Source organism: Rhinopithecus roxellana, chromosome 9, assembly GCF_007565055.1.
Source record: "Rhinopithecus roxellana isolate Shanxi Qingling chromosome 9, ASM756505v1, whole genome shotgun sequence".
NCBI lineage: Eukaryota > Metazoa > Chordata > Mammalia > Primates > Cercopithecidae > Rhinopithecus > Rhinopithecus roxellana.
Genome location: NC_044557.1, coordinates 135226266 through 135251119, shown reverse-complemented (window position 1 = coordinate 135251119; position 24854 = coordinate 135226266). Strand labels below are relative to the sequence as shown.

The following is a 24854-nucleotide window of genomic DNA, read 5'->3' as shown; positions in this document are numbered from 1 at the left end:
AGCTAAAAAACAGAATATATGTTTACATATTCTTTCAATAAGAAGTAACATTAAAAAAATTCTAACAAAGGAAATGCAAACAGTTGGCCAATAAAAAAGTTCAACTTACTGATAAATAAATAAATCCAAATAAAAGCATGATACACCTGTATTTTCACTTCCTAAACTGGCAAATATATTTTAAAAGGGGAATTTCCAATAATGCCCTACATTTATGAAACAAACAATTTCATACACTGTAAGTGGGAATTTAAAATGGTGCAAGTTTTCTGCAAGGCAATTTGACTTAAAAACATACAAGTTCCTTTAACCCAGCAATTTGACTTTCTAGAGAGCTAAGTAAATAATCATGCATATACACAAAAAATCTTAAGCACTTTTAGGAACAAAAAATTAGAGGCAAATTGAATGTATAATATTGGTAACTTTAAATTGTGAAACATATAATAAAACACTATACAGTCGTTAAAATATTACTGTAGAAAAACGTATGACTTGTTAAAGAGTAAAGCACCAGTAAATATAAACATAAATGTAACATCAGTAAATATAAATAAATCAGTATCAGTAAATATCAGTAAATATATATATAATTTGTATATATAATATATAAAATATAATTTACTGATATAGCAGTGTATGTCATAAATATAAATATATTAATTTTATAATTATAAACATAATAATCAGTAAATACAAGTATGACTGTTTCGACTGTTTATTGTGTGGGACTTGGTATATATTTACAATGAAGCAATATTTTAAAAGAGAACTCACAGTATTCCCAAATTACTGACTTCAAACTTGGTTTATAAATTTTAGAAATGTAAAATAGCATTTGAAAAATGGAAGTTAAATGTTCAATTGCAAGTCAGTTGCTCTTGCCCTCTTCCATTAGATTTTAGTTCCCAAGAGCTCTGCATGATCAGGAAAATCAGCTAAGGCAACCAATGATCCTATCAAGCTCCATTTGAATGGATGGGATACAGATGTTTTCTGATTTAATATCACCAAGGACTAAGCCCCAGATATTTTGTGGGAAAAGTCCTAAAGAAAATATTTTAATAGCCTAAACAGTTTTGTCATTTCAATTAGCTACCTTTTATTTGCTTAGTTTGCCTAAGCACTTTCCGAAGTGATCTATTTTGAATCTGTGCCTAAGTGTGAAGGGTCAAGTGTGCACTTTAAGGGAAGATTCCTAAGGAGAGGGAAGAAAAGGAGAGAAAGGATCCGGCAATGGTTTACTGTTCCACAGAACAACTTTTAAAAGTACACTTAAACTATTAGAACGTCTGTCACTGCTGATATTTGACCATTTATTTCTACAAAAACAGCACTTTTCACATGGTTAAAGTTAATCAGTTGTCCTCTGCCACCTTCCTGTTCAAGAACAATACAACCCAATTTTCAAACATACTACACTCAAATGAGCCTAGCATTCAAGGCCCTCCGAAACCTGCTGCCACAAGCTTCTACAACTTCTTCTCTTCTGTTTTCCAGCTCTTTCTCCACATGACTTTTTATCCAAATGGACCTAATTTCTGGCCTCTGTGTCTTTATTAAGTTGGTGCAAAAGTAATTGCGGTTTTTGCCATCATGTAATAAAAATCCTTTCAGAACTTGATTTTTTCAGCATCAAGGTAAAGAGGCATATCCTTCAAAAAGTCCTTTCCTGACAAACCAACATTTTTTTGAACACTTTTAGTAAAGGGTGTCAGAAGTCTGACAAATACTTAAATATCCAATTTATATTAAATCATAGAAAATTATCCAGTCTTGCCTTCCAGTAGATGATTTTCTAAGGCTTCGAAGAAGACATATATATTTTTTTAACAGATGCCCAGAAAAAGATGTTCTTCACACCCTTAAGAATTCTATTTTATGGCCGGGCGCGGTGGCTCAGGCCTGTAATCCCAGCACTTTGGGAGGCCGATGCAGGCATATCACTAGGTCAGGAGATCGAGACCATCCTGGCGAACACGGTGAAACCCTGTCTCTACTAATACAAAAAAAAATTAGCCAGGCGTGGTGGCGAGCGCCTGTAGTCTCAGTTACTTGGGAGGCTGAGGCAGGAGAGTGGCATGAACCTGGGGGACGGAGCTTGCAGTGAGTGGACATCGTGCCACTGCACTCCAGGCTGGGCAACAAAGCGAGACTCCGTCTCAAAAAAAAAAAAAAGAATTATATTTTTTGTGTATAACACATGCTTTAATGTAAACTAACCTCCTTTCAGTTTGCTAAAATTTATTTGCTGGGATGATAAAAACAAGTGTTTATCATCCTCCTCCTCTTAAAACATTCAGAAACTTAAACATTTAAGCAAATGTTCTCTTTCCTTCAATTTTCTCTATTTTGCTTTGAAAGCTTTCTACACTCATTTTCTAGAGCGATCCTAGTGTTTTACTGCTGTTTTAAAGTATGGAAACTCACAGAACATAGCAGTCTCCTGAACAATGCATTAAGGTACAGCAAAAAAAAAAATTCCAAATCCTGTATACAAATTATATTAAAAATTTCCCTGTTAGTTGGCAGCACAGACTCTGCAGATGCACGTGGGGTTAAGTGGCCACTCCCATATTCTTCTCTGCTCTGTGGATTCTAGCATGTGTATCTACCCAACTGCGTGTACTTAACACCTGGCATGTCAGGCCCTATGCTTTAAACACGCATCTCTCTTAATCCTCACATTAATCCTATGAAGGTGTTGTTATCATCGTATCTACATAACAGGCAAAGGCGAGAGGTTATTGAACTTGCTCAGGGATAGACAGCTAAGACACTGGAGAGCCAGAATTGAGCTCAAGCATTTTAGAGTCTGAATACTGATTCTTTCTGCCATGTCACATAGCTTCTCCTTGTCTTTCTAAATGTTCTAAAGCTGTTTGATATGTTTGGCGTACATCCTACAAATCAATTCTAAGTTTTCCTTTAATCTTTTTCTTACCTAAACTAACAGAACTAGTTTTTAAAATATTATAAATAGCAATACTTGACTGAGAACAGTGGCTCACATCTGTAATTCCAACACTTTGGAAGGCCAAGGCGGGAGGATCGCTTGAGCCTAGGAGTTCAAAACCAGCCTGGGCAACAAAGCGAGACCCTGTGTCTCTACTTTAATAAAAGAAAAAAAAATTTAATAGCAATACTTGTGACACATGACATAGGAAAATTTTAATGTAAGAAATGGACTTGGTCAGTCTAGATTTCATTATTACCAACATTTCTGCTAAAAAGAAGCCAATATTAAGCTTTCTGGCACCAAAGAATCCAACATAAACATTCACGATCCTGTTACCTGTCGAAGCTGGAAGATTCCTCCTGTTGGGACATCCTTAGCAGAAATCACTTCTACGGGACAGTATTCACCATTCTCATTCTGTTCCAAGATTTGAACCCAGAATTCCAATTTCCTGGTCACCTCACTCCATCTAGGAAATACGTTAAGTTCTTGTAAAATCATACATTTCTATTTCATTACAGGCAGCTTAGGGTCCTACACACATAAGAATTAACAACAAAAATGACCTCCAAACAGCGTAATTCAGAATGATATGCAGTTCAATGAGTACCATGCATGTACATACTGGCAAGTACAATGGAAAGCAAAGTTAAACTCACAGTATTGGAACTAGAAATGGCTCCTTTACTTTGTTCAAAAAGATATAATGACAAATCTATTTCAGAGTCGTTACTCAAAAACTGGAAATTCTAATCGGATGTACAGAAGCAACAAGTACACAGCCATAAAAAAATACAACCAAACAAAATCGTGTCCCTTCCAGCAACTTGGATACAGTTCAAGGCTATTACCCTGAGGAAATTAATGCAGAAACAGAAAAGCAAAAACCCCATGTTCTTACTTATAAGTGGGAGCTAAACACTGGGTATTCACGGACAAAAAGATGGCAACAATAGACACTGGAGACTCCCAGGGGTTGGGGAGCAGGGAATGAGCAAGGGTTGAAAAACTACCTACTGGGTACTATGCTCACTACCTGAGTGACAGGATCAATCATATCCCAAAGTTCAGCATCACACAACATACCCAGGTAACCAACCTGCACATGTACCCCCGAATCTAAAATAATTTGAAACTATTTAAAAAAAAAAAGGAAAAAAAACAAAAACAAATACAGGGGTTGTCTTTTTCATAGACAAAGGTAGTACCACATGCTTCATTGATTTGCCAAGTATTTTTCTCAGGTCAGGAAGAGAATCAAGAAAAAAATGTTAAATGTCACTTTCTAATTTAGTATTTGCTAAACTATCTAAATGCAAAAAAGAAAAAGTAAATCTGGTTTTCATCTATAATTAGATGAAAGCACAAACATATGCAATTTCAGTCATTCCCTATTAACGCTTCCTTTTAAGTCCACAAAGAAGCCTACCTCTTTCCAACACTGATGCCACTCAGAGCTATAAGCTAAAGACAAAATATCAACACTAGAGTGAATCTTGATCCATCCCCTCTACAGCTGATTAATTAGAAGTAATTCATAACAGTAAGTCACTATTCTCCAAAATTCATTTCACTGTTTCTTCTTAACCAGCTACAAACTGAACTTTCTTCCATCATTCTCTGCAGTTCAGTTCCCTAAGGAAGCTTAACTGTGTGATTAATACCCCGGAGACACCACCATCCCTCCAGGGAACACTGGTCATGCTCAGGAAATAGTAACCTTTATAAATGACAGTACTGGCCGGGCGCGGTGGCTCAAGCCTGTAATCCCAGCACTTTGGGAGGCCGAGACGGGCGGATCACGAGGTCAGGAGATCGAGACCATCCTGGCTAACACGGTGAAACCCCGTCTCTACTAAAAAAATACAAAAAATTAGCTGGGCGAGGTGGCGGGCGCCTGTAGTCCCAGCTACTCGGGAGGCTGAGGCGACAGAATGGCGTAAACCCGGGAGGCGGAGCTTGCAGTGAGCTGAGATCCGGCCACTGCACTCCAGCCTGGGCGACAGAGCGAGACTCCGTCTCAAAAATAAATAAATAAATAAATAAATAAATAAATAAATAAATAAATAAATAAATGGCAGTACTAATTTCCAGCAATTTTTAAAAATTCTAAATGGAATCTGGCCAGGCATGGTGGCTCACACCTGTAATCCCAGCACTTTGGGAGGCTGAGGTGGGTGGATCACTTGAGGTCACGAGTTCAAGACCAGCCTGGCCAACATGGTGAAACCCCGTGTCTACTAAAAATACAAAAATTAGCCAGGTGTGGTGTGCATGCCTATAATCACAGCTACTCGGGAGGCTTAAGCAAGAGAATTGCTTACTCCCAGGAGGCAGAGGCTGCAGTGAGCCAAGATCATGCCACTGCACTCCAGCCTCGGTGACAGAGTGAATGAGACTGTCTCCAAAAAAAAAAAAAAAAAAAAAAAATTACTTATATATATAAATGGAATCAGATGAACATCTAATATTCACCTGTCCCGAAGACTACGTGTCTTTGCTTGGATGATTCCCAAATCCCACAGGGCAGGGTTTTTCCGGGGATCATTTATCTTATGTCCATATACTTCAATTGCCAATGCTCCTTCGGAAAGATGCTCGATAAAGTCTTCAGTGATGTTAACAGAAAACTCCTGAAACACAATAGCTAATTACAGAAGAGCAAACTCTTTCTGGTAATCTTATGTTTATACCAGACATCATATACTTAATTGTATCAGGGAAAAAAATAGAAAACGGAATGTTTTAGTTATACAGAACTATCATCTAAAACCCATAATGAATGCTCAGATGGCAAAAGGCTGACTTTAAACATAACTATAAGTCTGAATTTTTAAAAACTTTTCAGATCAAAAGTCTAGTATGTAAGACCAGCATTGTATTCTATTTTGTTAGCAATATTTTGGGAGCTATTTTTAAAAGCATAATTGTATAAAGCGTTACAACACTGATCTATAACGTGTTGATATAAAAGTTATATGCAATAAGGTAGTGTGTTGCAAAAACATTTCTTCCCCTTTTTAGAAAGTTAACTATCTCTATTAGGAAAGAAAATAAAAATCATTAGCACCAAAAAAAGACCTAATTTCTAAAAATTCTCCCAGCCTGTCCATCTTTATAAGATAACACATGGCAATTAGGATTTAGCTCTAAAACAGTTTATTAAAGAAATCACAGAATCTCCTATCTCTGTTATTGTCTCCATCTCTCTATCTATCTTTAATGCACTGAAGTATTTTGGTTTCAAACGGATTAGAAAGAGGACTCTCTCTTAAAAGAGATGAAATGGATCAAGTGTGGTGCAAGAGCAAGAAAGACTGGGGGACCCAACAGTCCACATTCTGCTGGTCACCAGCCACGGACAAACCAGTGAAAAACTACTTTGGGCAAAATGACCTCTCTGATTTGTTTGTGTTTTCAGCTGGGAAGGAAAGAAAAAAAAAAACAAACAAAAAAAAACCACACACACACACACTATTGGCCGAGTGTGGTGGCTCATGCCTGTAATCCCAGCACTTTTGGAAGCTGAGGTGGGCAGATCACTTGAGGTCGGGAGTTCGAAACCAGCTTGGCCAACATGGTGAAACCCTGTCTCTACTAAAAATACAAAAAAATTAGCCAGGCGTGGTGGTGGGCGCCTGTAATCCCAGCCACTTGGGAGACTGAGGCAGGAGAATCGCTTGAACCCGAGAGGCAGGGGTTGGAGTGAGCCAAGATCGTGCCACTGCACTCCAGCCTGGGTGACAGAAAACAAAACAAACACAAAAAAATGCACTATCAACAAAGACAACTGCGGTGAGGATCCAAATGAAGGAATAACAGAGAGCTTCACAGAGCATTCAGTGCCCAATAAAGTTAGTTCTTCTCTGTTACCTATGTTCACTTTCTCTAAAATATGTTTCTTAACTGTTTTAGATAATTTCTCCAATAATCCAATATAGGACATAGATTTTCCTTGGAGAAGAAAATGCATATATACATACATATGTATTTGTTTCTCATGCAAAAGCTACCTTTGGGTTGTGGAGGAGTATAGATGCATTGACGCTTTTTACTCAATCCCCACACTCTACAGAAACTTCTACAACACATATACTGGCACAATTATTCAAAGAAACAAGGTTCATTTTCTGTTTTGTTTTTACATGAGTAATCTAAATGCTGACCTACTCTGGAAAACAAACTCACATTGCAATGATCAAAGACAACCATGCAGTGCGGCTCCTTGCTGACGGAAGATGAGGAGGTGTCCACTTCAGGAGCGACAATCACTGGCTCCTGTTGATCCCAGAAGCTGTATTTGCAGAACACAAAGTGGGACAGATGCTGTGGCAACCCAGTAGCTTGGAGGATTTTAACCTGAAGGAAAAAGAAGGCTGTGTGTTTTGAAACCCAAGGGTTCCAACAAGCACTCAGAGTCAGAGTTGCAGGTTCCAGTCCCAGCTCTGTCACTAATTTAGGTGCTTATGTTTATGTTGGCCAAATCCCAACCACCCTGAGACTGGACTTCTGCATCTGTGAAATAGCGGTAGCAATTGTTATATTTAGTGAGAGGGTGGACGCAGGGTTACAAGGACCTTGACTACAGAGGTGGACGTTGTAAAGTCTAAGAACATTTAAATATTAGTTTCTCAGAATATAAGAATCATCATCATCAATTCAGATGAAGAAAGATCTCAAACATCAGCACTCTTCAATGATATGAACTTGGCCAACCACAGATATGCCATAGAACAGAACAAGATTGTCAGGCACAGCGAATGAAGAACAAAATCAATGTATGTGCCAAGAAACAACAAATATTAAGGAAAGAGCAAAACATGGATTTGATATTTTGAAGTATAAAAAGGAACAACGTTCTCAGCTGAAGATTTTACACGATACTACAACACTGTTTGGGAGAACTTAAAAGCACCAGAAATGTATAATTTAAAGATGTGGGGGGAGAAGGAAGGGAAGTGAAGACGGTGAATGTTGACCATTTTCTGCACCGTTTACGGAAAGCCTTCCCTATGCAGATTTGCGGGGAAGGCGTATCAAAGGAAGCGTGCTCTGGACCAGGAGGGCAGGGTGTGGTTGTAACAAAGTGCAACTGGAGATACAGGTCTAATCAGATCCAAAGGCCCCAGAAGAAACGCCTATAACAGGTTCTAAGCAGCCAAATATTCTCTTTTTTTGAGACGAGTCTCGCTCTGTCGCCCAGGCTGGAGTGCAGTGGCCGGATCTCAGCTCACTGCAAGCTCCGCCTCCCGGGTTTACGCCATTCTCCTGCCTCAGCCTCCCTGGTAGCTGGGACTACAGGCACCCGCCACCTCGCCTGGCTAGTTTTTTGTATTTTTTAGTAGAGACGGGGTTTCACCGTGTTAGCCAGCATGGTCTTGATCTCCTGACCTCGTGATCCACCCATCTCGGCCTCCCAAAGTGCTGGGATTACAGGCTTGAGCCACCGTGCCCAGCCCCAAATATTTTTAATATTTCTTTTGGTGAGCAGCATTAGATTTTTTCCTTTTTTTTTTTTTTTTTTTGGAGACAGGGTCTTGTTGTGTTGCCCAGGCTGGGGTGAGTGGCACAATCATGGCTAACTGCAGCCTCAATTTTAAGGGTTCAAACGATCCTCCAGCCTCAGCCTCCCGAGGAGCTAGGACCACAGGTGTGCATCACCATGCCCAGCTAATTTTTTTTATTTTTAGTAGAGATGAGGTCTCACTATGTTTCCCAGATTGGTTTTGAACTCCTAAGCTCAAGTGATCCTCCTGCCTCAGCCTCCCAAAATGCTGGATTTATAGACATGAGCCACCATGCCTGGCCTAGGTTGATTTTTTAATTTGGAGTTTTTGTGATAAACTGCGATATTCTAAATCTTCTCCAACTATAAAGAAAATGAAATCCTGAAGTCAGTTAAGCTAAATTCTGACTTTATAACTGATTAAACCAATTTTCACATGACTGAGCATTAATCATAAATCATATTTTTCACTTGGTCACTTTCTGCATGTTGTATGATTTAATCTACCTCCAGTAAATATATTTAATGAAAATAAATCTGAATATATGACATCAGAGTTCATGTAGTTCAGAAACCACAAACATAACCTTAACATTTCAGGCTATAACCCCAGCACTTTGGGAGGCCAAGGACTTAGGTCAGGAGTTTGAGACCAGCCTGGCCAACATGGTGAAACCCCATCTCTACCAAAAATACAAAAATTAGCCAAATGTGGTGGCACATGCCTGTAGTCCCAGCTACTCCCGGAGGCTGAGACATGAGAATCGCTTCAACCCAGGAGGCGGAGGTTGCAGTGAGCAGAGATCGCACCACTGCACTCTAGTCTGGGTGACAAAGAGAGACTCTGTCTCAAAAAACAAACAAGCAAACAAACAAAAACACATTTCAGGAAGCATTGATAATGACACACAAAATTACACAAACCAGATAATTCTATTTTCTTCCATACCAGACACACTAGCAACAAACAGGAACTCCCACTACAATTCATCTTTTCTGTGATGTCAACAGGAGTTTGAAACACCTTGATAGCTGCTTACTGACAGGCTATGAAAGACAGACTGGCTGACATATTTTATTCCTCCAAACCAAACTGAGCAAACAGTACTCTGCAATTAATTTTTCCACCAAGTTTTTAAAAACCATCATTTTCTCATTAAGTGTTTTTAAATATTTATATTATTTAAGGTGCGGCAATATGGCATTTGGGAAAATTACAAGATGTTGGAGTTACATAAAAGAAATAGAATAAATATCTCGGCTGGGCGCCGGTGGCTCACTCCTGTAATCCCAGCACTTTGGGAGGCCGAGGCGGGCGGATCACCTGAGGTTGGGAGTTCGAGACCAGCCTGACCAACATGGAGAAACCCCACCTCTACTAAAAATACAAAAAATTAGCCAGACGTGGTAGCACATGCCTGTAATCCCAGCTACTCGGGAGACTGAGGCAGGAGAATCGCTTGAATCCGGGAGGCGGAGGCTGCAGTGAGCTGAGATCATGCCACTGCACTCTAGCCTGGGCAACAAGAGCAAAATTCCATCTCAAAAAAAAAAAAATCTTGCCCACTTATCAGCTTGTGTGCTGGCTCAAATTACTTAAATTCTTAGTTTTCTTAGGCTTAGTTTTCTCCTAGGTGAAATGGGAGTATCAGTAGCTAACTTACTCAACAGAGGTAAGACTGACCACACCAATGAAATGAAATAAAAGAGACCTGTAACATTTTTTTTTTTTCTTTTTTTTGAGACAGAGTCTTGCTCTGTCACCCAGGCTGCAGTGCAGCAGCGCAATCTCAGCTCACTGCAAGCTCCGCTTCCTGGGTTCATGTCATTCTTCTGCCTCAGCCTCTCGAGTAGTTGGGACTACAGGCACCCACCACCACGACCGGCTAATTTTTTTGTATTTTTAGTAGAGACAGGGTTTCACCATGTTAGCCAGGATGGTCTCGATCTCCTGACCTCGTGAGCCGCCCACCTTGGCCTCCCCAAGTGCTGGGATTACAGGCGTGAGCCACCACGCCCGGCCCTATAACAGGTATTGAGTAGATACATGTTCAATACATACTTCTTTGTGACTAAATGCCATCTGAAAGCCTTTTTTTCCGTTCAAAATTAATCACAATTTTAATGCTAAAATAGACAAGAAACAAGATTTAATATGCTGAATTCTCGTCTACAGGCAACCTCTCAGGAATGCGACTGCCAGGAACGAAGACTATTAGCCATAAGAAATGAACGCAGGCTGTTTGGGTTTTGTGGGGTTTTTAAAAAAATTTTTGCACACAAAAACTAAAACCACCACAAGGTGTCAGAATACTACAGACTTCAACTTGCAGCTGTTCAAGACAGAGGAGCCCAGGAATGTCTGCAGGGATTGATGCTTGCGCCCAGGTTTTAAACATACGAACTTTACTTTATATCAGTGAAAACATGAAGATGTTAATATGTGCATATAGCCTTGTTACAAAAAAACAAATCCAGACCTCTCTGAGGGCTAATTATACTCATCACCCATGATATCTTAACTGTCTCCAGGCTGATTTCTTTTGTTTTTCTACCAGTGTTTTATTTATTGTCATATAGCTTATTTGTCCTTGTCCTTTTTACATAAAAGGCTATTACATGCCAGTATACGGTCTCTCAAAACCACTTCCCACTGAAAGGAATCAGGTTCCTTGGAGAAATGGCTGATTCCAGGTCTGGGACAGGAAATACACAAGATGAGATCAGAATATTCATCACACCAGAAAACAAGAAAGCTATCCCAGTCAAGGGCCAAGTGAAGTAGCTCCCACTGGCCAAAGACGGGAACATTTGTGTTTAAATACAGGTAGTGAATGCAACAGATAGACACACACCAAATATGGTTAAGTCCAAGAGTTCATGATCATGCTGTTAAGACTAAGGACAAAAAAAACCCACTGGTCACATTTTGGAACACCAATTTATTATTTTAAAAATTAGGCTGGACATGGTGGCTCACACCTGTAATCCTAGCACTTTGAGACACTGAGGCAGGTGGATCACTTGAGGCCAGGAGTTCAAGACTAGCCTGGCCAAGATAGCGAAATCCTGTCTCTACTAAAAATACAAAAATTAGCTGGGCATGGTGGCACAGCTACTCAGAAGGCTGAGGCGGGAGAACTGCCTGAACCTGGGAGGTGGAGGTTGCAGTAAGCTGAGATCACGCCACCGTACTCCAGCCTAGGTGACAGAGCGAGACTCTGTCTTAAAGATAAACAAAATTTGTAAATAAAGGGAGAGATGGAGCATTTATCCTTCCTTTTCTATATATATTATCTCTGTAGAGTAAAACAGTTGATAATAGGAAGATTTTTTCTGGAGAAAAACGAAATGACAATAGAATTATAGGACCATTCTTTTGTAACTCCTAACAAAATAATGCATCTAGGTAATAATCATCAGTGGCTGATCATCCCCAAAAGACAAACAGCCAGACAAGATGTGGCTCCTGATGGAAGAACACAGGCCACCACCTACAAAGTACCTTGGCTGCCTCCCTCCCTCCCTCCCTCAGGTAACACGTGTATACCTAACTACCAATTTTCAGCAAAGCAGCTTAACATGCTAAGTAACACCCATCAGCAGAATCCAGACTATAGGAAACTACAGGTCAACAACCCAGTTTCTACAATAAATTGCAGGTTTGGTGAGAGAGGCAAAAAGAGAAAGCGAGCAAGTCAGACAGCATGAGCATACCAGGGCCTAAAGATTCAAACAGACCCAAGAGACATACCAACCAAGACAATCAAGGAAACTGACAATTTTATGATATTAAGAAATTATTAATTTTTGACAGATTACTAATTTTGACAACTATGGTTATACTGGTTTAAGGACTCATCTTTTGGAGAGACACACTGAATTATTTACAGGTAAGATACGATGCTGGGGTGCCTGGGGTGCTAAGAGAGGGGGCAGCACAGAAGTGGCTGCGTGTATGAATGAAACAAGCTTGACCATAGGTGATAATTGTGGAGTGAAGGTGAATGGGTATCAGTAACACATTTCTCACTATTTTTGTATATGTTTGATATCTTCCATTAAAAAACATGGTATTTTAACTTCATTTTAGAAGGCTCATATTACTCAGAATGTACGACTTTTTTTCCATAATAAGGATACATTTCCCAAGTGAGAAGTGTCCTTGTATGTTATTTTACTTTAATAGCAGAAGGTGATATTTGAGAGTTGTATTTACTAGTCCATCACCTTTAAAATGGGCCATTGTGGGGTCATCAACCCTATGTCTCCATCTCTGATCATCAGATGACTCAAAGAAGCTGCTCTGAAATCAAGTACAATATAATAAAAATGAACCATTCAGTGAATTAAGATTCCTCCCCCTCCTAGTGAAGTAACTAAAACACCAGAAGCCCCCTCAATATATGCAAAGCCTTACAGAAAGCAGCCCGACTCCAACAGCTCCAGCTTCACGCTACCTTGTGGCTAACACGTAACTTACTCCCTTCAACATCAGCTTCAATTCTAAAAATGTTTACTGGGAAAGAGGACTGGTTCTAGGATGAGCTATGAATTAAGAGTCAGGTTTAGGCTTCCTTCGCCTCACCTCACCTCCTTCTCACTTGTACACAGCACCTACGCCCCCTGCTGACTTCCTGCCCCCCTCCCGCCACCTTCTTTTTATAACTGGTTCCTGTGGGGATTCTCAGCCACCAGCAGGTCGGGCCCACTAGGTGTTTGGAAATGAAGGAGGGGATTTTGCATTTTCCTGAGTGGGGGAGGCTCTGCTCTACTTCCAAAATTTGAAAAGGAACATGATACTTATATCTAACGACCTGCAGTTCTCAAAATCAGCCCCACTTGAACTATTAGGTTGGTGCAAAAGTAACTGTGATTTTTGCCATTAAAAGTAATGGCAAAAACTGCAATGACTTTTATATCAATGTAATACTAGGATGAAGCTGGGACTTACCATGCACACCAGTTTGTTCTCCTGGGTCTCCTTCTCAAAGGAGACCTCTGTTGCCTCATCCCCTCCCGCGATCCTTTCCCCGACATCACCACTGATGCGCATCACCTCCACATGCAGCCGGCCTGCCACCTGCAGCAATGGGGGAAGGCAGAAACATTTCTCCAGATTTGGTTCGTGCTCCCTTAAGACGAGCTCTCTTCTCTTTTAGAGTCAAGGTGTCAGGTTAATGGTGTATGGGAATTTAGAGGCCTAGTCTCTGACAGTTACTCTGCCCTCAGAGTCCTTGGAAACACAGGTATTAATAAGACACATTACTGACAAAAAATAGCAACAATATCCCATCACCACCCTCTTGTTTCTTAAACTGTTCTCTACAGGAAACAAGGCACAAAGAGAAAACCAACCAACCTCTCCTTTCTGGTTGATGATGGGAACAGCGTATTGTAACTTCACATCATAGAAAAGGGACTCAAGGAAGACATTGGCCACCCCAATCAGACTGTGATTTTCCTGCTCATCATAGAATGGATCAGCACGTTTGAAGTACGATCGTATGACCTGTAAAGATATTGAGAACATACAACTTCAGAATAACCACTTACAATAAATGCATTCCACCTACTGCTTTTTGATGCACTCTAGGTCATTAAACTTAACTTTCATCATCCTGACTCTTGTATTTTTTTAAAGTAAAACACTCTAAAGTTTTTGCTGAAGCACAGCACTCTATTACTCCCACACACAGTCTTCCTCATTCCCATTCACAATGGAGGTCATTCCCATTCACAATGGAAGTCAGTATCCTTCACTCATGACAGAGCAATCCCAGTAACAGGTCATTACTTTTAGCAGTTATTCTACTTTACATGGAAATCTTGCCACAAAATAAACAATACATGTTGACCAGAAAAAGAAGTAGAGAGTGCTAAACTACACTTCACCTTTCTTTTGGGGAAGACAGTAATTCTTATCTGCTCTGCTTGTTCCTAGCAAGTCATCAGATACACTTCTGCTAATGGAAGGTGAGCCCTCACGCCTTTGGGAGGCCGAGGCAGGTGGATCACCTGAGGTCAAGAGTTTGAGACCAGCCTGCCCAATATGGTGAAACTTCGTCTCTACTAAAAATACAAAAATCAGCCAGGTGCAGTGGCGTGCACCTGTAATCCCAGCTACTCGGGAGGCTGAGACAGGAAAATCACTTGAACCCAGGAGGCAGAGGATGCAGTGAGCTGAGATTGTGCTATTACACTCCAGCCTGAGCAACAGAGCAAGACTCCGTCTCAAAAAAAAAAAAAAAAAAACTGAGACAAGGAGCATGTCCTTCTCTAATCTGAAAATACATTGAGGATGAATTATGGGAAAAAAATGGTTATACTAACACAGAAATTAAAATTAAAAAAAAAAAAAAAGGAGAGCCCTTAGGGGAGTGGCTGTTTTATATTTATTATCATTGTTTTATTTCTAAGTTGAAATAGGAGAGGGGTACCAAAGAGACAAACATGTTTTAAGCAAAAACGTCACCTAAGAAATATTTTTATTGATGACAATCTGGAAAAATCATTTTTACAAAACAAAAGGCAAAGGAAGTAAACAACTCTATGCGGAAACAGGCCTAACAGTAATGAAAATATATTCAGACATATGTAATATGCATTTCTATTTTAAATACATATGAGTACATGTCTGATCTAAGTAAGAAAACCTGCAAGTTGAGGACAGAGTACCAATGTATAGATCTACGGCATCTATGTTATGATCAAAACTTCTTCAAAAATGTTCCTTGTGAATATTAAGATACCACTGATGTTCAACTTACAAAACATATACTGTAGGTTTATTATCTGCAAGGTTAAACAGGTTGAGCAATGGGAGGAGAGACAAATAATGAGGCCTGGCCTCTGTCCTAAAGAGTTTCCCAGAGAGCACAGGAGACAGACACCCGCACACCAACAGAAGTCAGAATGGAAAGTGGAGAATTCTGCTAGAAATCTAAAAGACAGAAATGAGAAGAAAAGAAGATACCAGAAAGAGAGATTATTAAAATTGTTAATCTGCTAAACAATTTAGGGGATTAAAATAAACCTTACTCCAGAAATAGGATTATAATTTTGGAAAAAGAACAATTTTCCCCCAAAATGAGTAGGCTCATTCCAGCTTGGCTCCTTCCATAATTACCAATTAAGTGATTTTCTCTTAAATAACTTACTGGGTTATCTTCTTCACACTCTTTCCACTCCTGATAAAGGTCTCTCATATCCAACAGCCTGTTGTCCAGTTTTTCCAAAGACCAAATCTGCTTCCCTTTTCCTTTTCTTCTCACCTGGATTGCAGGCTCACTAAGAAGAGAGCCTCGCTGCAGAGAGAGTAAGAATGATCGTGAGAAACACACAGGCAGCGGGGGAAGTCAAAGCTGAAAATTCCACCCCCATCAGTCAAATGTCATTACACCAAAACTTAAATGGCAATCACCCTTTAATCTGTGGATTACAAAGTTTCCCAAAAGTCTTACAAGCTTATAACGTAATACCTTCATACCCAAGTACAATCAAAATGTATTTATAAACTTGAGTTTAAGTATAAACTTACATTAAAAAAAATTTTGGGGGCGTTGCCAGGCCTGGTGGTTCACGCCTATAATCCCAGCACTTTGGGAGGCCAAGGCAAGTGGATAACTTGAGGTCAGGAGTTCAAGACCAGCCTGGCCAACATGGTGAAACCCCTCTCTACTAAAAATACCAAAATTAGCCAGGTGTGGTGACATGTGCCTCTAATGCCAGCTACTTGGGAGGCTGAGGCACAAGAATAGCTTGAACCCAGGAGGCAGAGGCTGCAGTGAGCTGAAGTCTCGCCACTGCACTCCAGCCTAGATGAGAGTGAGGCTCTCAAAAATAAATACATATGTATGTGTGTGTGTGTGTGTGTGTGTATGTGTGTAAAGAGATAGCATCTCACTCTGTCACCCAGGCTGGAGTGCAGTGGCACATCATAGCTCACTGCAGCCTCGAACTCCTGGGCTCCAGCGATACTCCTGCCTCAGCCTCCCAAGTAGTTAGGACCACGGGTGCATGCCAATAAACCCAGCTAATTTTGTTTGTTTTGCACAGAGACAGGGTCTTGCTATATGGCCAAGGCTGGTCTGGAATTCCTGGCCTCAAGTGATCCTCCTGCCTCAGCCTCCCAAAGCAAAGGGATTATAGGCATGAGCCACCACATTTAAATTTTGACTGTAGTTGGAAATGATTTTAAGTTTAAAACCCAAAAGACCACATTTAACAGCAAGTTGAAATGAAAGTGTTTTATTCAGGCCACCATATGACCACAATGTATCAATGGGGAGAGAGGGAAAGTTTGCTACGGTGTATGGGGAAGAAACGTCCCTTTACCTCTCAGAGGGGAATTATTTTGTTTTATTGTAATGGATGGCATCTTCATGGGGTATAAAACATGAAACACTTAAAAGAGTAAACTGAAAAGTCCCATGTGGAAACAATAAATGATACCAGTTTCCAAATATGCAGTTTGGGTTTCTTATTAAGATCATACAGAACTAGATGGAGGCAGTGCTCATACCACATTGTTACTGTGCCAAATGCCACTGAGTTGTTCACTTCAAAATAGTAACGTTTGGCTGGGTGTGGTCCCAGCCCTATGGGAAGCCAAGGCGGGCAGATCACAAGGTCAGGAGTTTGAGACCAGCCCGGCCAACATGGTGAAACCCCATCTCTACTAAAAATACAAAAATGAGCCAGGCATGGTGGTGGGTGACTGTAATTCCAGCTACTCCAGAGGCTGAGGTAGGAGAATCGCTTGAATCCAAGAGGAGGAGGTTGCAGTGAGCTGAGATCGCGCCATTGCGCTCCAGCCTGGGCAACAGAGTGAGACTCCATCTCAAAAAAAATAATAATAATAAAATAAAATAGTAGTGTTCTGTTATGCAAATATCACCCCCCTCCAAAAAAGAAGTACGCTCTGAAGTTTTTCCAGCTTATAAGAGCAATGTGGATTTTTTCAGAGCAGAAGAACTTGAGCAATGTGTTTTTAATGTAGAAAAAAATTTAGAACTTTTAAAAACCACAAAGTTAAAAAAAAAAAAAGGCCCTTATACATTTCCCCAAGGGAGACGTATCTACTGGTTACCTAATCAATCTAGGTTTACTGGCTTAATTTTTCAATTGTTCCACTTAAAACTTTAAGGGAACTTTGAAATACTGGGAGAAACTTAAGGGAACATACTGATGTTTCATTAACATCTTGCCTACAATCATTTTCTAAGAAAAAAAATTTAAATAATAAAACAAACATTTGAGAATTCTTACGGTCAAAATGTGGTTTTGTTGTTTTTTGTTTTTTTTTTTAATTGAGACAGTGTCTCTTTCTGTCGCGCAGGCTGGGCTGCATGGCCCAATCTCGGCTCACTGCAACCTCCACCTGGGTTCAAGCGACTCTCTGCCTCAGCCTCCCGAGCAGCTGGGATTACAGCTGCCTGCCACCATGCCTGGCTGATTTTTTTATTTTTAGTAGAGATGGGGTTTCATTGTATTGGCCAGGCTGGTCTCTAACTCCTGACCTCAGGTGATCCGCCCACCTTGTCCTCCCAAAGTGCTGGGATTACAGGCATGAGCCACCACGCCCAGCCATCTTATAGTCAAAATTAAAGGCCCTCCTACCTTATATTCAGTCAGCCAGTGAATAAATACAAAAATCCCATCTGTGACCTTTGTAGGCAGTGGCTTTCCTGGGGGAGAATGCTGGACCTGGGACTAAATAGCAATGGGCAATACGGTGCAACTACCATAACTTAGCCCTCTTGCAAAATTGGAAATAAGAAAAAAATTCACCAGAGGAGAGAGTGTTCATAGAATGGACGGGACATTAAACAAGTTTTCAAATACCAAAAAATAGTCTGCTGCATTAAAGACTACAGACAGCCTAACTAAGGAGAGATGTCAGGTGACATGAGTTACTTCTGGTTGTTGACATGGCTACCCCAAAGCAGAGCCACATCTTTCAACAAAGCCCAAAATAGGTTACAGAGAAAAGGCCTGCAGTCATGCTTAATGGGGAAAAATTTTTCAGATTTCTGCTTTTTCAACTTGTACATTATAAAATGAAAGAGGATCTTGTACTTCTCAGCCTTCAAGAAGAAACTAGGCCTTGAGCCTTCTCCTTGTGACTGGCCTTCCTCTTCAGTTTTTGGTGAGTTCTACTGTACCCAGACTTTGCCCTACAAATACTAGTAAGTTCTAATTAAGTAAAATTTTTCAAAATACACACAGAGTATACAAAAACAATGATCTGTAATGATTGCATCATATTTACAATACCTTTCTCAAAATACTAAGAATCATATTTGCCAAATATCTAACCCTGTACAAAATGCTGACCTTAATGCTGTGATGTCATAGGGAAAGAAAGATGCAATCCTTGCTATCAAATTAGAATATCCACCTGTAATCCCAGCACTTTCGGAGGCCAAGGCAGGTGGATCACTTGAGGTCAGGAATTTGAGACCAGGCTGGCCAACATAGCAAGATCCCATCTCTACTAAAAATACAAAAATTAGTCCGGTGTGGTGGCACACACCTGTAATCCCAGATACTCAGGAGGCTGAGGCAGGAGAATCACTTGAACCCAGGAGGCGGAGGTTGCAGTGACCCAGGATCACACCACTGCATTCCAGCCTGGGGGACAGAGCAAGACTCCATCTCAAACAAACAAACAAACAAACAAAAATAGAGTATCCAAGATGGATCGATTAAAGCTTTTCTGTGTTGACTACCGTAGGATAAACAGAACACACGGACCTACAAAAAATTCATCTGAATAGAAAATTCTATCTAATCCATCAGAAATTGTGTATGAACATGATCAAGAGCTAGAAAAGAACCTCAAAAAAAAAAAAAAGAAGGAAAAAAAAACCCCAGCTGAATGGCAAAGATAGAAGACTGTGATGGGACTTCCCCCTACATTTTATTAAACTTGTTATACCAAAAAAAGTGTGATCCTGAATACATACATGACACCATGACACAACTAATGAACAGTTTTACAGCGTAAGCTATTCGAAGTAGAAAATAACATAAGCAAAATGAACACCTAACTTGTGGGGAAGGGGGTGTAGAGTGGTAGCATAAGGAAGGGAAAAAAAGACACTTGGGGAAGATGAATCAGAGAAGACTTCTAAGAAAGAATTTAAACAGACTTGAAGTAAGAAAGTTGAGTGAAATGAACTGTCAGGGCCAGGTGAGATGGAAAGTATATTCCCCTAGCAGATAAAATATACATACACTCAAAGGCAGAGAACGGAAAGGAAGTCAATTCTACCCAAAGCAAAGCAAGGAGGACAAAGGATCTGACTTGGGGCAGGCACAGATAGGGATCTGAAGCTTAAATAACACCAGGAAACATCAGGCAATCTTATCCAATGAGATCTTTGTTTTTTCCAAGGAATGGCAACCTCACCTTCCTGTTGGCATCCAGGCTGGAGGCTGGAATCTGTAGGGTAACTTTGTATTCTGTTCTTTTATCCAGCTCCTCAGCAATGTAATTAGCTTCTCTCACCAATAGATTGGCCTTAACAATTTGTTCCCTCAGCCTCATCAGGCTGTTATTCAACGTTGCTTCTCTTAAAAAAATAAAGAAGGGGCAGAGGTAGGGAAGAGATTAACACAAAGCAGCTAGTCAGAAAATCATACAGTGGTAGTACATCATTGCCAAAGTGTGAATTGAGCTTTTCCATGGTGGTCTGCACGCAGGGACTGTGTTGCTGACACTGACCCATGCACACACTTGAACCTGAACTACACGATAAGCACTGGCACACAGCCACATAGCAGGCCGGCTATAAATAAGGGCAGTGCCCGTGTATGCAGATCACCAGGGGATCTTCATCAACTCAAGATGTTCTCAGCAGGTCTGAGGTGGAGGCCTGAAATCCTACATTTCTATCAATCTCCAGGTGAAAGGGAAGCTGCCTGCCTGCAGACCAAACTTTAAATAATATGAGGTTAGTGAAGTACAGTCTGCAACCATGGGATGAGGCATTTCAATACAATGCTGATTATCCCACACAGAGATGACACTTGCAATCTGCACCTCATCAGCACCATGCTTTAACTACCTGAGCTAATCAGTCCAGATAATCAACTTTGTTTTTCTAAAAATCATCTACCTAAGCTTCAGAACCTGAAGCATAGTACAATGATAAAGTGTACTTGTATATCCAAATCCAAAAGCCATACTAACTGAAAATGGAGCAGCACCTAACATCAACAGTTTTAAATAATGCAATATAAATGGGCAATTCCCCTTTTTAAAAAAAAAATGCAAAGTGGTTCTTGGCTGTAACACTTATCTTTTAACATAATTCTTTTGTAAGCACCATCTCAATGTTTCCATTTGACACTTTCCCTAGGTGCGTTAGAGGTGGCGAGGCTGAGCTATACGTGTAACAAGCCTCTCTGTGCCGCCTACCTCTCCTCAGCCCACTGTCTCAAGCGCTGCTGAGCGCTGGGCGAGTGGAAAGAAAACCTGTCCATGCTCCGGCAGTTCTGCTTCTCAGGAGACAGCCTTCTCCGGAGCTGCTCCAATTCGTGCTCATACATAAGCCTCTGGCGCTCCAGTGCGGATCGTTTTTCTTCTTCATGCTGTTGTTCTAGGCTGTTTAATATGGACTGCATTGGATCTAAACACATTTTTAAAAAAGATAAATGATCGAGAGTTACAACATAACAAACTTCAAATGTGGTTCTATATGGCGATGTTGTTTGTTATCTTAACTATACTACGTAACTAATACTTTAAAGACAATTTGGCATAAACTTAGCTTTCCTGACTTTCGATCACTCAGGTTGTTATCTATTCTCAGACATATCCTCAACCATCTTCCCTGCAGAAAAAGCAGGTCTATTATATGTTCTACACATAATCTAAGACATGGCGAATCCTCCAGAAATACAATCATAAGCCAGTGGCAGGCAAGTTTCTAAAGCAGAGAGATTTGGCTGGGTGCGCTGGCTCGTATCTGTAATCCCAGCATTTTGGGAGGCCGAGGCGGGCGGATCACCTGTGGTCATCAGTTTGAGACCAGCCTGGTCAACATGGCGAAATCTTGTCTCTATTGAAAATACAAGTTAGCCAGGCATGGTGGTGTGCAAGCCTGTCATCCCAGCTACTCAGGAGGCTGACGCAGGAGAATAGAATCACTTGAGCCCAGGAGGTGGAGATTGCAGGGAGCCGAGATCGTGCCACTGCACTCTAGCCTGGGTGACAGAGTGAGACTCTGTCTCAAAAAATTAAAATAAAATAAACCAGAGAGATTCTACCCATGAGAACAAAGTGATCTGACTGTATATTAAGGCAGAACATTTTGACATAAATTAAAGCCAAAGACACAAAATACAGAGAATAGCAACATAAAGATTTTCCTTTTTAACATTTAAAAAGGCCTCAATCATAAACATTTTTAACACTCTATCATCCTTTTTTTTTTTTCAAGAGAGAAGGTCTTGCTACATTGCCCAGGCTGAAGAGCAGTGGTTGTTCATGGGCACAACCTCAGCTCACTGCAGCCTGGAACTCCTGGACTCAAGTGATCTTCCCACCTCAGCCTACCGAGTAGGTGGGACTGTAGGAGACAGTCTACCAACTGGAACCAATGCTTAAGAGCACGCCTGACTTGCTCACCATTGCTGCCCAGGGCCTTCATGGTGACCTCCATCTGTGCATATTCGTAATTAAAGTTAATTTCACTGGACACCTCGCTGGAGGAGTCTCCGTCTACATCCAGCTGCTCAGAACTGTTCTCATTCTTCATGGAGGGATCCTGGTCCTCATTCTCTCGTTCTGCTTTCTTTTTCTTTTTAGGCAAATTGAGTCTTGGGGGGAAAAAAAGAGTATTATTTTCTGAAGTTAAGACAGGTACTTACTTATGTCATTCATTAAGTAATGGCATCTGCTAGAAGCCAAGTAGATACCATGTAAGTACAAGGCATTTACTGTACTCAGGAAGTTGATAATCTAGTCGTAGAAATAAGACACTCATGTGCCAGCAAAAACTTACAACAGAAAGTGTGACACTAGGCCACACACCCGTGACAAGCTCGGAGTTAAAGGAAAGCTGAGGACGATTTCAGAGCAAGGTGATAAAGGAAAGTGCAACAGGAGGAAATCATTTGAACTGAGTCTTCACAGATACGGAGAAAGCAGGCTAGAGGGAAAGCGTGGGAAAAGATGTGAAAATGGAAACATTCATATTCCCTGGAGAAATGAGTAAAACAACGGGATATTCAAAATTTGTACAGCACACTAGAGCTAAAGCTGGAAAGATCAGCTTAATCCAAATGATCAGGGTTTTGAACACAAAGCAAAGCAGTTTACACATCATTTAATTTAGGAAGGAAAAAAATGCTCCATGCTCTTTGTGCCCATCTACCCTTTTCTCAGTAACCAAAATATCACTGGCCCATGGCAAATGATCTCTATTAGCTACAGAAAAGTCAGTCTGACATCTGGAGCATGATGACCAGTGACAATAACAAGAGACCAGGATGTTCACTTTTTACAATCTCCAGCCTGCCTGCCTTGTCAACGCAACATCAATTTTGTTTGGGAAACCGCATGTACAGCCCCAGGTGAGACACAGTCTTTTGCAGCCCCCTTTGCAACTAAGAAGCAATTTCTAGCAAAGGAGACAGAAGGAGAAGACTGCTGGGGACTCTGGGAAGACTTCTCTGTTTTTTCAGATGAACAGGAGAGTCAGGGCTAGCACAGCTTACGGTTCTCCTTTTTCTTCCTGTACCTGAATGCTGCTTTGATGGCAGTGCAGCATGGCCAACTTCAGGCCATAGAGAGACGCCAAGACAGTGACCAGACTTTAGCCATGACTGTTTTTGAGAGGCTTAGCCAACACTAACAACCATGTTCCTTTAGATTTCTGGTTCTGTCAGGGAAATAAATGATCTGTCTAACCCATTACAGTAAAATTGGCCATGACTTAGAGCTGAAAAGAATTCCTAAAAGAAATACCAACTTATTTTATAGATAAGGAAACTAAAACCACAACCATGTTTCCATAAAAAAAAATTAAAAAGATAAACATGTCAGGAAAACATTAATAAATTCTTACAACACACAGCAAAGGAATCACCTTCCAGTGGGAAATAAAAGGGAAAAACTGTGTAGATAAACTCAGTATTTTTCCACAGTGTATTGTTTATATGTCTCTAGGATTCAGACCATATACAGTGAATGAACACACACACATATATATAATATACATAGAGCAAATATATATGTACACACACACAATAACATAATTGTTTTAGAGATAGAAAATACATATTAAAAAGTAAACCTATTTCAGAGCACAATCTTCAAAAATCTCCTTAAGGGACATGAACGACATCATACCTGAAGAAATGGTTGTTTCCCCATAATATCCTGTCCCCATGGTGTAACTGTATTGGACTGGAGACAGATGACCCATTTACAAATGTTCTGTAAGGAGAAGAGATCAAACGTGAATGATGAGTGCAGTATCATGTCTTCTGCTTTAAATTCCCAATAACATAGAGATATAGTTACTAGGGAAAACAATAATTCCCCCAAATACAACCTGTTCTTGGTGAATTTTAATATTTACATTCACTCCTTTGCTGATTCACCTAAAATGTTGATGGTACAAAGCACAGGCACATCTCATTTTACTGTGCTTTGCTTCGTTGTGTTTTGCAGATATCACATTTTTTACAAATTGAAGGTCTGTAGCTATCCTGTGTTAAGCAAGGATATGGGAGATTCTTTTCAAACAGCATGTGCTCACTTCACATCTGTCATGGAGGCCTGTGATCAGGGACCTTTGACCTCACCCAACTGTTTTGGAACATCGTGAACTGCACCCATGTAAGATGGTAAATTTAATAAAAGCAGTGTGGGTTTTGACTCTCTCCCTCTCCTTGGGTCTCTTTATTCCGAGACACAGCCATATTGAAATTAGGCTAATTAATAACTACAATAATCTCTAACTGTTTAAGTGAAGGAAAGAGTCACACATCTCTCAAAAGGTGGAAATAATTAAGCTTACTGAGGAATCATATCAAAAAACAAGACAGGACGAAAGTCAGGCCTCTTGTACCAACAGCTGGCCAAGCTGTGAGTGCACATGAAAAGCTCTTGAAGGAAATTAAAGGTGCTTCTCCAGTGACTACATGAATGATAAGGCAGAACAGTTTTCCTGCTGATATGGAGAAAGTTCAGTGGTCTGGAGAGAAGATCAGCCCAGCCACAATATTCCCTCAACCAAACCCTAATCCAGAGCACATCCTAACTCTCTTTAATTCTATGAACTGAGAAAAGTGAGGAAGCAACCGAAGAAAAGTTGGAAGCTAGCAGAAGTTGGTTTGTGAGGTTTAAGGAAAGAAGCCACCTCCATAACA

The 24854-nt window shown here is 40.5% G+C and overlaps 1 protein-coding gene across 4 annotated transcripts in view; it reads right to left on the bottom strand.

The window, feature by feature from the left end:
• KIF13B (kinesin family member 13B) overlaps positions 1-24854 on the bottom strand; it is a 198629-nt gene that overhangs the window by 61159 nt on the left and 112616 nt on the right. For all 4 annotated transcript variants that reach the window (XM_010370897.2, XM_010370896.2, XM_030937676.1 and 1 more), the window contains exons 15-24: positions 23830-23916; positions 22105-22295; positions 20893-21103; positions 19882-20044; positions 15626-15772; positions 13828-13977; positions 13420-13548; positions 7148-7318; positions 5435-5592; positions 3296-3428 (exon numbers count right to left, since the gene is read on the bottom strand). In XM_010370897.2, the coding sequence (XP_010369199.2) occupies positions 3296-3428; positions 5435-5592; positions 7148-7318; positions 13420-13548; positions 13828-13977; positions 15626-15772; positions 19882-20044; positions 20893-21103; positions 22105-22295; positions 23830-23916 (1540 nt within the window). The remainder of the gene's footprint in view (positions 1-3295; positions 3429-5434; positions 5593-7147; positions 7319-13419; positions 13549-13827; positions 13978-15625; positions 15773-19881; positions 20045-20892; positions 21104-22104; positions 22296-23829; positions 23917-24854) is intronic.